Source organism: Miscanthus floridulus, chromosome 1 (assembly GCF_019320115.1).
Source record: "Miscanthus floridulus cultivar M001 chromosome 1, ASM1932011v1, whole genome shotgun sequence".
NCBI classification, from domain to species: domain Eukaryota; kingdom Viridiplantae; phylum Streptophyta; class Magnoliopsida; order Poales; family Poaceae; genus Miscanthus; species Miscanthus floridulus.
In genome coordinates this window covers 59,624,471-59,638,428 of record NC_089580.1, presented here as the reverse complement: position 1 = coordinate 59,638,428, position 13,958 = coordinate 59,624,471, and the positions used below count along the sequence as shown (strand labels likewise).

The 13,958-nt window shown below is 45.9% G+C and overlaps 1 protein-coding gene across 1 annotated transcript; it reads left to right on the top strand.

Annotated features, from left to right (window-relative positions):
- The first annotated feature begins 1,731 nt into the window (after positions 1-1,731).
- Positions 1,732-8,852, top strand: LOC136457505 (uncharacterized). Its single transcript, XM_066457540.1, has 4 exons — positions 1,732-1,927; positions 6,420-6,454; positions 7,706-7,831; positions 7,923-8,852. Exons 1-4 carry the CDS (start codon positions 1,732-1,734, stop codon positions 8,850-8,852), a joined length of 1,287 nt encoding a protein of 428 aa, XP_066313637.1.
- Positions 8,853-13,958: the final 5,106 nt, after the last annotated feature.

Below are 13,958 nucleotides of genomic sequence, written 5' to 3'. Positions count from 1 at the left end.
GTTTTTATAAGAAAAGATGTAAAATCTGCTAGCATCTCTTGTATATAAATGTCCACTATGTTAATACTTCACCATGTCATTAAATTAATCTTTGTTTCCGCTATAACTCTGATCATATGTTTATTTTCCGCTGCAAGATAAAACTTGTGAACTTGAAATGTATAAACTGTTTACATGTAAACTATTTTAATCCCGCTATTGCATTCAACTTGTTTAAGTACCCTGATGTTGTAATAAAGTGATGTAAGAAATGGCTAAGAATGTTGTAAGCTTTACCATCTCATTTATGATCCTAACGAAAAATGTGGATTTTCGAGCTCTCCCTTTGGGTGGGTTCGACGGAACGTCATGATTTAGTGCACTCTCTTGGGTACTTAGTGTCTAATGGAGGACAAGTACTCTTGGGAGGGCATTAGATTAGATGGTTCTGCCACACCTTAACAACGAAAAAGGGGTCGGAATTCAGTAACCTTTTTATAACACAAAAAGAAAAAAGTACCCAAAAGTTTGTTTGACCGAAACAAAAGAACTAAAACTTGTTCATTTATTACAAGACCACCACTTCGTTTATCTAACTAACTAATTTTTGGGGGGATGGTCTCATCCTCTATCTTGGCAGATAAGTCCTGTGTCAGAGGGACCACCTCCTTCTCGATGTCCTCCAGCTCGACGTCGAAGTAGCCGGGCGCAAACCCTTAGCTCATCGTCGCTAGATTGATGTTATCATAGTGAGAGCGAACGATCGTGAATGACCGATTAACGCCAAATCAGAGCATGCCCCTCACAATGTCATGCGCACGCTACCTTTGGCCGCTCCCTCGAAGGACGCGCCGAATGACGGTTCGCCCGATAGATGTGACAAGAACTGTCACATGTAAGGAAGGGATACGGGGCTGAAAACACTCCCACGGTCCATTCAGACCTAGGAGTTCAAAGTTTGGCCCACCGATGGGTTCACAATCACTCTGGGCGCCTTTAGAGTGAGGGGTGGAAAGGGATGGGCCCGTTAGCGGCCAGTACCCGTGCGCATGAGCGCCACAGGCATCCCAGCCGACATTCGAGTCTTGGTCGGTTAATGGTCCATGGTTTTTCCTCGGAGAAAGGCAGTGAGCCCTTGGGACCGGTCGAACGGACCCAAGAACTATATGGACTGGCCGCCAAGAATCTGGAGTTGGTCACCAGCTGACCCATGCTGGATCCCCATGAACGGAAAGCCAGGACCCCACTCGGACTAGCACGTTAACAACTCACCGAGCACCATGATTCGTCCATTGAGGAAAATATGTCACGGCTCAGCCCCTCCATTTTATTGAAAAAACACTTGAGGGAGGACGATCACAAGATGAGCTGACCCCTTGACCGGACCCCTGCTATGCGTGTGGGCTCGAGAGAAGTTGAACTCGTAAGAAGACCAAATACACGGTCAGATGACAATGGCGGATCTATCGGATCCTAGGGAGGGATCGGAATCAAGAGAAATCTTTTCTGGCCCCCTGAATCACGTAGCTACATGTTCCTAAGGAGTCCGAACGTGACTGAAGGGAATCACAACCCTACCAAGACACCGCGCAGGCTATAAAGGGAGATCGAGGCCCTCAGAGTCCTTCTGCCTGAAAAAAGCCTCCAAAGGAGTATTCTACTCCTCCACAGGCTCGAGGGCTACTGTGGGGTATCGATATTAGGGATACCCGGAGGAAGAAAGTTAACGGCCACGAATGTTATTTTGCCTGGATGGTTCAAGATGTATTTCAGGTATCGCCCGACCCCGAGGGTGTGGGCTCCGTCTCGTCCGACCCCGAGGGCGTGGGTTCTGTCTCGCCCGACCCTAAGGGCGCGGGCCCTGTCTTGCTAGACCCTCCGGGCGCGGGCTCTGTCTCGCCTGAGCTCGAGGGCGCGGGCTTTGTCTCGCATAAACCCTCGGGCACAGGTTCTGTCTCGTCCGACGGGGATCCATACCGCCTCCAACCACTATGGGTCTAGGAGTACGACCCTAGGGTCAAACTTCTAACACCGGGAGGAAGCGGGCATGTGTCGATGTGACCCGTGGCAAGGATGTACCTGGGGGCTCACGTCGCCAATAGTGTCGGGCGTGACAGCGCTGTGCTGCCTAATCCCCGTACGGCTTCTGACAGGAGTACCTGTTGACCACGAAGCCCGCTGAAACGGAATGGAGCGCCGCGATCAGCTGACGACGCCTGCGTATGGCGCCAGTGACGAACAGGGCCACGATGTGGAGCCATCCCCGCCATCATCTACAGGACCGGCGAAACCCGCATAAAGGAGATGAAGGACGCCGCGACCCTGAAGGCCTTCTTCTCCCTCGCTTTTCTCATTTTCTCCCTCTTTCTCTCTCTGTAACATGCGCCTTCCCCTTCACCTATAAAAGGGGAAGCAGGACGTCTCATTTGAGGAGAGGCACGAACACATGGCTGAACGAGCTCAACAAGACTCAACTCTCTTCGATCTTTTCACCAGAGACTTGGGACCTTCTCCTCTCTCGTCCGTTTGTAACCCCTACTATAAACCAGTGCCGGTAACACGAGTAGCAGCAGACTGGATGTAGGGACATTCCGCCCAAACCAGTATAAATCCTTGTGTCCTCTGAGCACACCATCCGGGCCGGACGCGTAAACTAGAAATTTACTAGCCGGTAATCCGAAACACCGACACTACGTTAATTGCATAGTGATTTATTGAAATGAATCAAGGGATTGGAAGCTAAAGAAATAGCCTTTTATGATTCACTTCTTGCACATAAACATCTTTTACATACAATTTCTCTTAGGAAATCCAAGAGAATTACTTCCAACTACATAATCGCTTCGCAACAGTGAGTCAGGAGCAGGAGGAGCTCTACCAAACATGCACTATCTACTCCATTTACTTTCTCCATTATAAAATATAAGGCATTAGACAAAAAAGAGTCCGGTAAAAGACTAACTCGTACTTCACTAATTATCTAGTTCAGTCGTCAATTTGCTTAATTGTCTAGTGACACGTAGTTTAGAAAGGCATACATGCATGCTATTGATTTTGACTACCAATTACATGAGTCATTTTATGTAAAATGGAGTTTAAAAGACATTCATAAATGAGGTTTAAGAGCTAGGCACATATAGTTAGCATTGGACAATTTAAAAAATAGCTTAAAATTTAAAATAAAGTTAAAACATTTAATACTAAGTTATATTTTAGGACAAATGGAGTGTAGTATATACTCCGTAAGTAGTAGACCATATTTTAGAAAGCTTATACCTACTGTTGAAACGACTAGTAGAAATTGAATGTCCTTTCCCATCTTGTCGCCGGTTTCCTCTCTTTCATCCCCATCCCCATCCGCAAACCCCAAACACCAACCCCAACCGTCGGATCTCAACCACCCCGTATCAGCGAGAAGAAAAGCCAAAGCCTCCTTTGACCCGTGAACAGTGCTTCGGACCCCACCGTGCGGCTGACGTCACCGACCACCAAGCGCACGTGGCCCCACGGCGGCAGTCGACAGCGACCCCTCATTCACGGGCGCGCCGGCGTCACCGGCACACCACCCCCGACGGCCACGCCTCCCCGTCCGTCCCGTTGCTTTCCGCGTCGTGGGTGGGGCTGGAACCGACTGGACCGGGCCGGGGGCGTGTCGGGTCGGGACGGGTCGGGTCGGGTCCGGCCAGGACCAGGGAGGACCACGTTTTCCTGTCGCGCGGCAGTGACTCTTCAGAGGACGGTTTGTTTTCATGTGTGCTCGGCTAGCCTAGGCACCTGTCAGTGTCAGATACAGTATATATTAGGAGGAGTAAACGCAAACGATGAAGTCCTGTACCATGCATACCAAGAGTTCAACCACGGATGTGCTCGACGATGTTATCCGGAGTGCTAAGGCCACGTTTCCAAAAAGTTTTTTTTTCCGAAAAATGCTACAGTAGTCATCACATCGAATCTTGTGATACATGCATGAGCATTAAATGTAGACGGAAAAAAAAACTAATTACACAGTTTGGTTGGAAATCGCGAGATGAACGTTTTGAGCCTAAATAGTCCATGATTAAATACTAATTGCCAAATAAAAACGAATGTGATACAATAGCTAAAATCCCCAATTTCCCTCAACTAAACAAGGCCTAAACATTTATGATTTTTTTTACCGTAGTAGTAAGTACGTGTACAAGAGTGTACAACTAGTTATCAGGACACCCACCCTATCATTGTACTCCTACGGTCTAAGGTGTAGTACGTCGAACAGACGAACACTGGTACTCCCCACTGTTGACGACAGCGATCTCCTCCGGTCCGGACACGCACGCACTGTTGCATTGCAGGCCGTCCGGCCCAAGCCTTTTTGACTGTACACGACCGGACCGGTGACGGAACGGAGGGCGCGCACAGTGCCCCGTCCCCGTACTACACCGCGCCGCAAGCTGTACGATGCGTATCGTATGGTGTCGTCGTTTTCGTGTCCAGCTGCTGGCAGCGTCATTTATGCTACTACCACCGTCGCTGTCCATCCATCGTCGTTTGCCGCCGATGCCGGCGTTTCCCGTTTTGGCCCGCGTTCGCTCGCGAGCTGCGGCCTCACGCGGTGCATCATCATGTCATGTGCAGTGGTCAGTGGAAGAAGCTGCAAGGGAAGAGAGACGTGTGTTGTGGGTCTTCTTCTTGTGACCGCGCGCGGCGATTACCACTACTACTCCTGTACATGAAGAGTCAGTGGCAGGGTTTCAAAGATTGCCTCGGGATTGGCGGTTTTGACCGGAAGCACGCAGCGAGCGAGACGAGGTGGGCACACACAACACAGCAATTTCTTCGGTGCGCAACCAATGCGTGGTGACGTCGCCCGGAGCTGACCCAACCTGGGGAGCATCGCCCTCGGAACTGCCGTCTGGAATTCAGGCGGTGTTTAGTGGGAGGAAAAGTTAGAATCTAGGTACTGTAGCAGTTTCGTTTTTATTTGGCAAATAGTGTTTAATCATAGACTAGTTAGGCTCAAAACGTTCGTCTCGCGATTTCCAACCAAACCGTACAATTAGTTTTTTTTCGTCTATATTTACTGCTCCATGCACGTATCGTAAAATTCGATATGACGAGTACTGTAGCATTTTTTTTGGAACTATTTTTGGAACTGAACACGGGCTCATGCTCCTGCCTCTGGAGTCTGGATTCTGCAGTCTGCACGCACGGCCATCCCTCCCGGTCTTCTTCCCCAGCGTAAACAACACAGATCAAGTCTCGTTAATTATCCACTTAACGGACACCATGCGTGCCTGTGCCTGCCTCGGCGTGACGTCCAGCCGCTTCGACCAACAACCGATATGATCCTGGGACACCGCTGGCCTGGCGTGGCGTCGCACGCGTCGCCGTACGTCTTCGATCGCTCGCCTCGCCTCCGCTTCTCACCTCACGTGAAGCGAGCGGGCCGGCAACGCGCCCGTGCATCACGCGACCGACCCAGTTGCCGCCACCGCCGGCAGCGCGCCTAGCGATCCGCGGTTCAGGTCAACGCCAAAGTAGCGATCCTGTATGGGCATGCATGCCATGACACCATCCAGCCTGTTCGCACGTTGGTTCAGCCAGGGCTTATCAGTCGACCAACAGTATTTTTCTCTCGCAACAAACCAGCATTAGCCGGACTTATTAGTCCAGAAACCAACCAGCGAACTGACCGCATCCATCCATATCCATGTCCATGATCCATGGATCCATCCATGTCGAGCCGAGGCAACCAGCGGCTGACACGCATACGCACGTCGTGTGCTCCAAAAGGCGCCGGCCGCCGGATCGCCAAAGTTGCTGCGGCGGTTCGGCCGTCACGTCGGCGGCGGCCACCACAGCCTGAAGGCGCTCGCACAGCGACGCGGCCGCGTGACATGCTACTACATCTCACTGCGTGCCCAGGCAGCCAGGCCACAAACGCAAAGCAGGTGGCAAGCACTAGCAAAACACAGTGGCCTAAGATCACGATGACGCGGCAGCGACGATGGCCCTGTTCGCTTCGCTAAAAAGCTATAACCGAAAGTATTGTTCGTTTTGTGAGAGAAAGAAGTTGTTCGTTTGTTGAAAAAGTACGGCTGGTACGGAAGCCAAAAGGGCCAATGACACCACCGTTCTATCCCGCTGTCCTCTTGCGGCCGGCCTCGCCCCCCTCGAGATCAAGGCATGCCAGCTCCGGTGCTTCTGCTCGTCGATCCCTTCATGTTCAAGGGATCTGACTTCTGACCAATGGGACAAAAACAAAAAATAGGCTGGTCATGAGCTAATCATCTCACTGCAATTTTGGTTGCAGGCCCCTTTCAATTCTTGACGACTGTACTGTTGTAGTTTGGTGTTATTGAGCACCAACCCATGCAAGTCCCAAAATACTAGCCATTCCGGCGAACACGCACTTGGTCAGTGCTCAGTGGATTTTAATTATCGCATTATATTGGTGTTAGATCTAATCGACCTGTTCGATCATACTAGCACTCAGGTGAGACCGAACGACACGTGCCGTATCAGATCAGATTATGAGGACGATTAGGACACACTTTTCTTTCTAATTCTTTCCTTGATAAATGATGATGACAAGTCAACAAAGAACTGGCAGATCTTATCGTCGATTATTGTCAATTGTCATCATTGCAGCTCGACACCTCGGCACGCGGGAGGAGAAATGCACATAGCAAATGGGTACATGAAGCAAACCAGGTGACCTGGGCTGATTCTAGCACCACGGCTTCCCATGAACCCGGAGTAGCCAACAAGGAGGCAAGGATATTCACTTGCTTATATCTACTGTTGCGGCCTTTTTAAAAATTGTGGATTGACACCACGTAAAAAACGGTTTGTAGCTACGGAACAAGTTTTTTTAGAGCAGCCGGTGATAGAGCTGCCTCTACAGTGGCGTGTTCGGAAGCCCAGAGACCAGCCGCCCCTACAAATAGGTCGGATTTGTAGGGGCGGCTCACTCACCAACCGCCCCCGGTATTGCTATTTGTAGAGGCGGCTGGTGATTGAGCCGCCCCTACAAATGCCCGTGTATAAATACCTCCGATTTGTAGGGGCGGCTCAATCACCAGTCGCCCCTATAAATGACCCACATATAAATTAAACTGCAGCACCTTCTTCCTCCTCGGGTCACTCACTCCAACCCGTAAAAGAAAGGTGGGGATGCCTTGGGCACCTCCCAAAAATTGCTTTACGAAGGGGGAATGTTTTGGTCTTAAATCATTTGGTGGAGAGGCTGTAGCAGGGCCGTCCCTTGGCACGTGCAACGTGTGCGACGGTACAGGGCCTCCACTTTTCAGGGGCCTCCAAATATATATAGAGTATATATACGTATATATGTATTGCTTGGTAAATAAGAACGTACAGCAGTAGCTTTGGCCTTTGGCCCATTAGCAAAGCGACGTGTACAACAATTGACCAAAGCCCAATAAACAATGGCTTGTTGCCCGGCCGCTGTTCAGTTGGCAATGTTGCCGATCCCAATTCCCCAACTGAATCAGATCGCAAATCTTAGGTCTCACGTACTACCTCTCGACGTCTCGTCTCGTGTCGCCGCCATCGCCTGACGCCGTACCGGCCGCCGGCAGCGTTTCGCGAGTGACAGGGCGTGAGCCGTGACGATCTAGCTGCAACCGCAACAGCGAGAGCGAGGCGCTAAGGCCCTGAAGGTAATATAAATCATTCATATTTATTTTTCAATTCATTCACTGGTAACTCTACAAAAAAATGGCAGATACTAAAAGAAAACATAACTGGACTGACTCTCAAGTCAGTTTCAGCTACACGATGGGAGAGTCGCATTGATAGTGTTAAAGCTATCAGGTTTCAGTGTGCAGACATTCGGGAGGCTCTACTTCAGGTATCCAACATTTTCATATTGGTACTGATTTAATAATGTACTTTTGTTGGTTATCTCATATATTAAAAATGTTTTCCTTCTTTTAATTTAGGTATCTGATATTGATAACGATCCAGCAAAGAGTAGTGAGGCTAAAGGTTTGGCAAATAATGAACTTGGACAATATGACTTTATAGTGGCAGTTGCTATTTGGTATGAGGTACTGTATGCTGCTAATTTGGTAAGCAAACAAATGCAAGAAAAGGATATGCTTATTGATGTTGCTATCAAGAAAGTGAAAGGGCTTATTTCTTTCTTCGAGGGCTATAGGGAAACTGGTTTCTTACAAGCTTTGGAGTCGGCCAAAGAAATTGCACTTGAGATGGATATTGGTACTACATTCACTAAAAAAAGAAAAATTACAAGAAAGAGGCATCACGATGAGAACCCAGAAGACACAAATATTGCCACAATGTCTCCAGAGGAGTTATTTAGAATAGAGTATTTTAACACTCTTATTGATCAAGCTATTGTCTCTCTGGAAACAAGATTTGAGCAGTACCAAGAATACCAAAAAAATTTTGGTTTCTTATTTACTTCGGAAACATTGCGGTCGTTGGATAACCAAAGCTTGAAGTCTTCTTGTGATAATCTTGAGGCTGTCCTTAAAAAGGATGAAAAATCTGATATTGATGCCAAAGAACTATATATGGAGCTGAAGTTTCTACAAGACTTCATTCCAGAAGAAAGAATGGGGCCTGTTGAAATTTTGCGGTTTTTAAAGGAGCATGGTTGTTTTCCTAATGCAACTATTGCATATAGAGTTTTGTTGACTATTCCTGTGACTGTTGCATCAGCAGAGCGAAGCTTTTCTAAGTTAAAGCTATTGAAGACTTATTTGCGTTCTACAATGACACAAGAAAGACTTAATGATTTGGCTATAATAGCACTTGAAGGTGAACTGTTGGAGAAGATTGATTATGAGCATATTATTGAAGACTTCATTTCAAAGAACACTAAAAGAATGATGTTATTCAAGTAAAGATTATGTAATATAGGTATCATTCTTGAATCTTGATATATATTTTATTGCAACATACTGCATGCTTTATAATATCGTATATTTAGTTTTTTTTTCTAGGCTAATAGGCCTCATTTCTTAGTATCGTACAGGGCCTCTAATTTTCCCGGGACGGCCCTGGCTGTAGACGGTAAGAAAATGCTATTCCACACTTTTTTTGAAGTTTTAATGGTTGGTTAGTGAGTAATTAGAGTTTTGCTTTTCTCTCTCTTCTATGATGCTTGAGCTACTTATGAAGCAAATTAGACCCAAGTTTTGAATGTACTAGGGTAAATTAGGGAGGGGAACAAGATTATACCCTTATTTGGTCCATGTTTCTTGATTTTAGTGAACAATTAGTTAGTTTTATGGATGTTTCATATGCATGTAGATCTAGATCTAGGGTTTGGTTTTTTTATTAATTTCGGTTTTGTAAATTTGTGTCGGATGAAATTGGACTAGGGTTTGCATGAAAGATATTGGATAAAATATAATTGTTGCTAATTGTTGTCTTTAAAATTGTTTATTGTAATCAACAAATATGTATTTTAATTATTTATGGATAAATGGGTCATTAATAATTTTTATTCTACCATGGTGTGTTTGTATGCTTCATGTAATTATATTTGATTTATATTCATATATATCTGAAGTATATACAATTATTCTCAAGTAATTTTTAATTTGATTTATTTTTTTATATATCTGAAAAAGTAGTCCTTTAATGTTTGTTTTGTTGTTGTTGTTGTAAAAGATGGAGTACAGGAACTCTTGGATGTATGGTTCGTTAAGGTTCAAGGCAGGTTTCCGTGAAGAGATGGATAAATTTATTGAAGCCGCAAAGAAGCATGCAACGATATTGACAGAGAATAAGGATACAATTATTTGTCCCTGTAAAGATTGTAAGAACCGTATGGTATGGACAGATGTGACTATCATCAGATCACATTTTATTTTGCGAGGATTTGTTGAGGACTACACAGTGTGGGTTCATCATGGTGAAACGGTTATTGTTAACGACGAGGATGAGGAGGAATACGACAATGAAACCCTAGAATCCCTGTCCCAATATTCAGCAAAGCTTGATGCACGAATGGATTCGAAGTTTGGCAATGAACAAGGTGGTGATGCTGGTGGTTGGGATGGTAATGACGAAGGTGGTGCCAATAATGATGGTGGAGCACGTGTTGGGGATGAAGATGATTTGGAGGACATGATTCGAGCCCTTGGACTAGAGATTTTACTAAATAGCTCGAAAGGTCTAGAAAATTTGAAAAGGGTGACAAAAGCATCGAAGGAGACTGTGTATGGTGTTGAAAAGGACTGTCCAACACATTGGACATTGCTACGTTTTGTGCTTAAGCTACTCATCCTGAAGGCTAAGTACGGCTGGTCAGACTGTAGTTTCAATGATCTATTGCATCTCCTGTCATGAGTGCTTCCACAACCAAACTTAGTTCCTGCCAACACATACCAAGTGAAGAAGGTCATAAGTCCATTGACAATGGGGGTTGAAAAAATCCATGCATGCCTCAACCACTGTATACTTTTTTGTGGTGAAACGTTCAAGTCACTAGATAAATGTCCCCGGTGTGGGACCAGCCGGTACAAGAATAATGACCTTTATGGTGGGGACGAAGCCTCCACGGAGAAAAATAGGAATACGAAGGGTACAAAAAAGGTGGTACAAGAATCTCAGCCCCCAGAGGACACTCCATTAGGCAACGATGCAAAGCAGAGAGGAATTCTTGCCTTGGTAATGTGGTACCTGCCAGTGACCGACCGCTTGAGACGTATCTTCCTAAACCCTAAAGAAGCCGCACTCATGACACGGTGGGATGATGAGCGTAAGGTGGATGATGATAAGATTGCACACCTGGCTAATTGTAGTCAGTGGCAAAGGTTCGATGAGAAGCACAAAGAATTCAGCGATGACCCAAGGAATGTATGTTTTGGCTTGAGCACCGATAGAATGAATCCCTTTAATGAGAGGATGAGCGACCATAGCACTTGGCTAGTGATCTTTACCATGTACAACATCCCAACGTGGTTGTGTTAGAAGAGAAAGTACCTTTTCCTCACTATTCTTATTTCTGGCCCTAAACAACCAGGCATTGATATAGACGTGTTCCTCGAGCCTTTGATGTAAGAAATGGAGAGGCTATGGAGGCATGGGGAGCCAATGTACAATGCGTTCCAAAAGGAGGACTTCATATGTAGAGCAATAATATTTGTTACTACCAATGATTATCCCGTGTTGTTTGCTTTGTTTGGACAGATCAAAGGGAAGACAGGATGCTTGGTTTGCTTGGATGGTACTACATGGGTGTACTTGGATGCATCAAAGAAGATAGTTTATCTAAGGAACTGACGCTTCTTAAAGACAAGTCACAAGTACCACAGCAAATTGTTCTTTAGATTTTATGACAACACCCCGAAGATTGAACCCCCTCCAGAGAGACGTCATAACGGAGAACACATGTACAGAATGGTGAAAAACATACGCATCGTCTATGGAAAGAAGAATCTGGGTGGGACGAACAGAGATAGAAGCACACCTCTTATCGAAGGCGTACCTTTCAAGAAACAATCGATCTTCTTTCAGTATCTCCCTTATTAGCCAGACTTGGAGGTCCCCCATGCCATTGATGCTATGCACGTGCAAAAGAAAGTCTTTGAGAGTCTCATTGCTACCTTGATGGACATAGGCAAGTCAAAGGATGGTCTGAAAGCACGAAAAGAAATGGTGCAGCTAAACGTGATGCCACAGCTTCACCCAGTACCTGAGGCTAATGGAAAATACACTCTGCCCACGGCGTGCTTCAACCTAACACTAGACAAGAAGAGAGCTATATGCACTTTCCTGAGGGGGGTCAAAGTCCCGACTCGGTTTTCAGCAAATGTGAAGAAGCTAGTGTCGATGAAGGACTTGTCAATAACACACTGCAAGCCTCACAATTGTTATATGATGCTGACAGTGTTTCTACCTATTGCAATCAGAGCTATAAAGCTAGTGTTCTTGAAAATGGCCATCACCCGCATGTGCTACTTCTTTTCGAAGATCTCACAGAAGACGATTGACAAGCAAGAGCTGAGTGACCTACATGAATTTGTGGTGGAGACACAAAACCAACTAGAGATGTGTTTACCTCCTGCTTTTTTTGATATAATGCCACATCTCATGATTCACATGGTTCATCAGATACAGGCGTTGGGCCCTTGCTACTTGCATGAAATGTGGTCCTATGAGCGGTTCATGTCGGTTCTAAGTCAATACGTGCATAATCGAGCATACCTAGAGGGCTCCATGATAGAGGGTTATAGTACTAAAGAAGTCATCGAGTGCTGTCAAGAGTATCTAAAAGTACAGAAAGAGATTGGTAAACCCGATTCTCGTCACAAGGGTAGGTTGGCTGGGAAGGGCACCAGTGGTAGAAAAGTGTTCATCGACCATGATTACAAAGAGGTGAGTCGAGCGCATTACAGTGTCTTGCAGAGTACACAACTGATGCAATGATACATTGATGAACACTTGGCTATCATTATGGCGGAGAGAAATGGCCGTTCGGATGATTGGGTCATGAAACAACACAAGCAACGACTAACTACATGGTTGAAGGACCAAAACATACCTCCTGGAGAAACCATAGACTCTATTACCATCAGTAGGTTGGCGGAGGGGCCATCGAGATAAATGACATCTTGGAATGCTTATGACATCAATGGGTATACGTACTATACCCACGCAAAGCATAATAAATATGTGAACTAAAATAGCGACGTTCGAATAGAGGCTCTCGATGGATGAGAGCATCACTTTGGCAAGCTTGAGCACTTGATTTCTTCGTCAAGCTTGCCCCTAGCCGGCTATTACTCTTGGGGCTTTGCCCCTAGCTGGCTAGGCATTGCCCAAGAGCTTCCATCTTGTGGAAGAGCCTTGGAAAGTTTGTATCACCCTTCGATTTCTTAGTGGAAAGCTCAAGTGACCTTTGTGGTCGCTTTGAGAGAGGCAAGGAGGTGGAAGAGACTCCGCCCTTGGTGGTCACCTCAACAACGAGGACGTAGGAGCCCCTTTATGGGGTTGCCGAACCTCAGGATAAATCCTTGTGTCCCACGTGCTTGTTGTTGTTGTTGTTGTGATTGCTAGAGATTACTTGTATTTGTTTGTCTCTTTCTCACCCAAACTTCCATTTTAGGGTTTGGACTTGATCTATGGTTTGGAGGCATTACGGCATCAAGGGAGTGACTCAACATCTTCACCAAACCACTAGGAAGTGAGGTTGTAAGATTATTTATCCACAAAGTTAAATTTGGCACTGCTTTTGTAGTTCACGTAGGCGTCGAAACTGCTGATGTTTGCATCGGAACTTCTGACAACGTCGGGAGTTCCAATCCAAACGTCGAGACTTCCGACATTGACTGATAGATTTGAACTTAGCATTTCCAGTAAATTTTTAGATACACCTATTTACCCCCCCTCTAGGCATTGTTAGATCCTTTCAATTGGTATTAGAGCAAGGTCTTCTCTTTGCGCTTCACCATGTGAGAAGAAACAATGTCGGAGTCCGACAAGATGCAAGCCGTTGCCGTTGAAATGGCCAAGAAAATAGTTGAAGAGTTGATGAGTGCTCAAGCCAAGCTCTTTCAAGATGAAATGAAAAAGATGCAAGATGAGATGAGCAAGATGAAGGAAGAAATAAGCAAGAAGGTTGATGATGCAATAAGTGGCAAGAATGATACGAGTGACAAGAATGAAACAAACAAAGATGCCGCTAGTGATATTGGAGCCAGTGAGCATGCTCATGGAAAGGGAATATGTTCAAACATGAGTTTTGACTATGGACAACTCATGAAAGGTTCAACACTACATACTCCATCCATCAACATTGGTAAGCCACCTCACTTTGATGGAACAAGATACGCCGATTGGTCTTACAAGATGAAGATGCATCTCATTGCCGTAAGACTTTGGGAAGTTGTGGATGTTGGTGTGATGATTCCTACCGATGAAGATAGAGAGATAACTCTGGAAGAAGTGCACAACCTCCATCAAAATGCATAAGCCATAGCATTGCTTGTGTCAAGCCT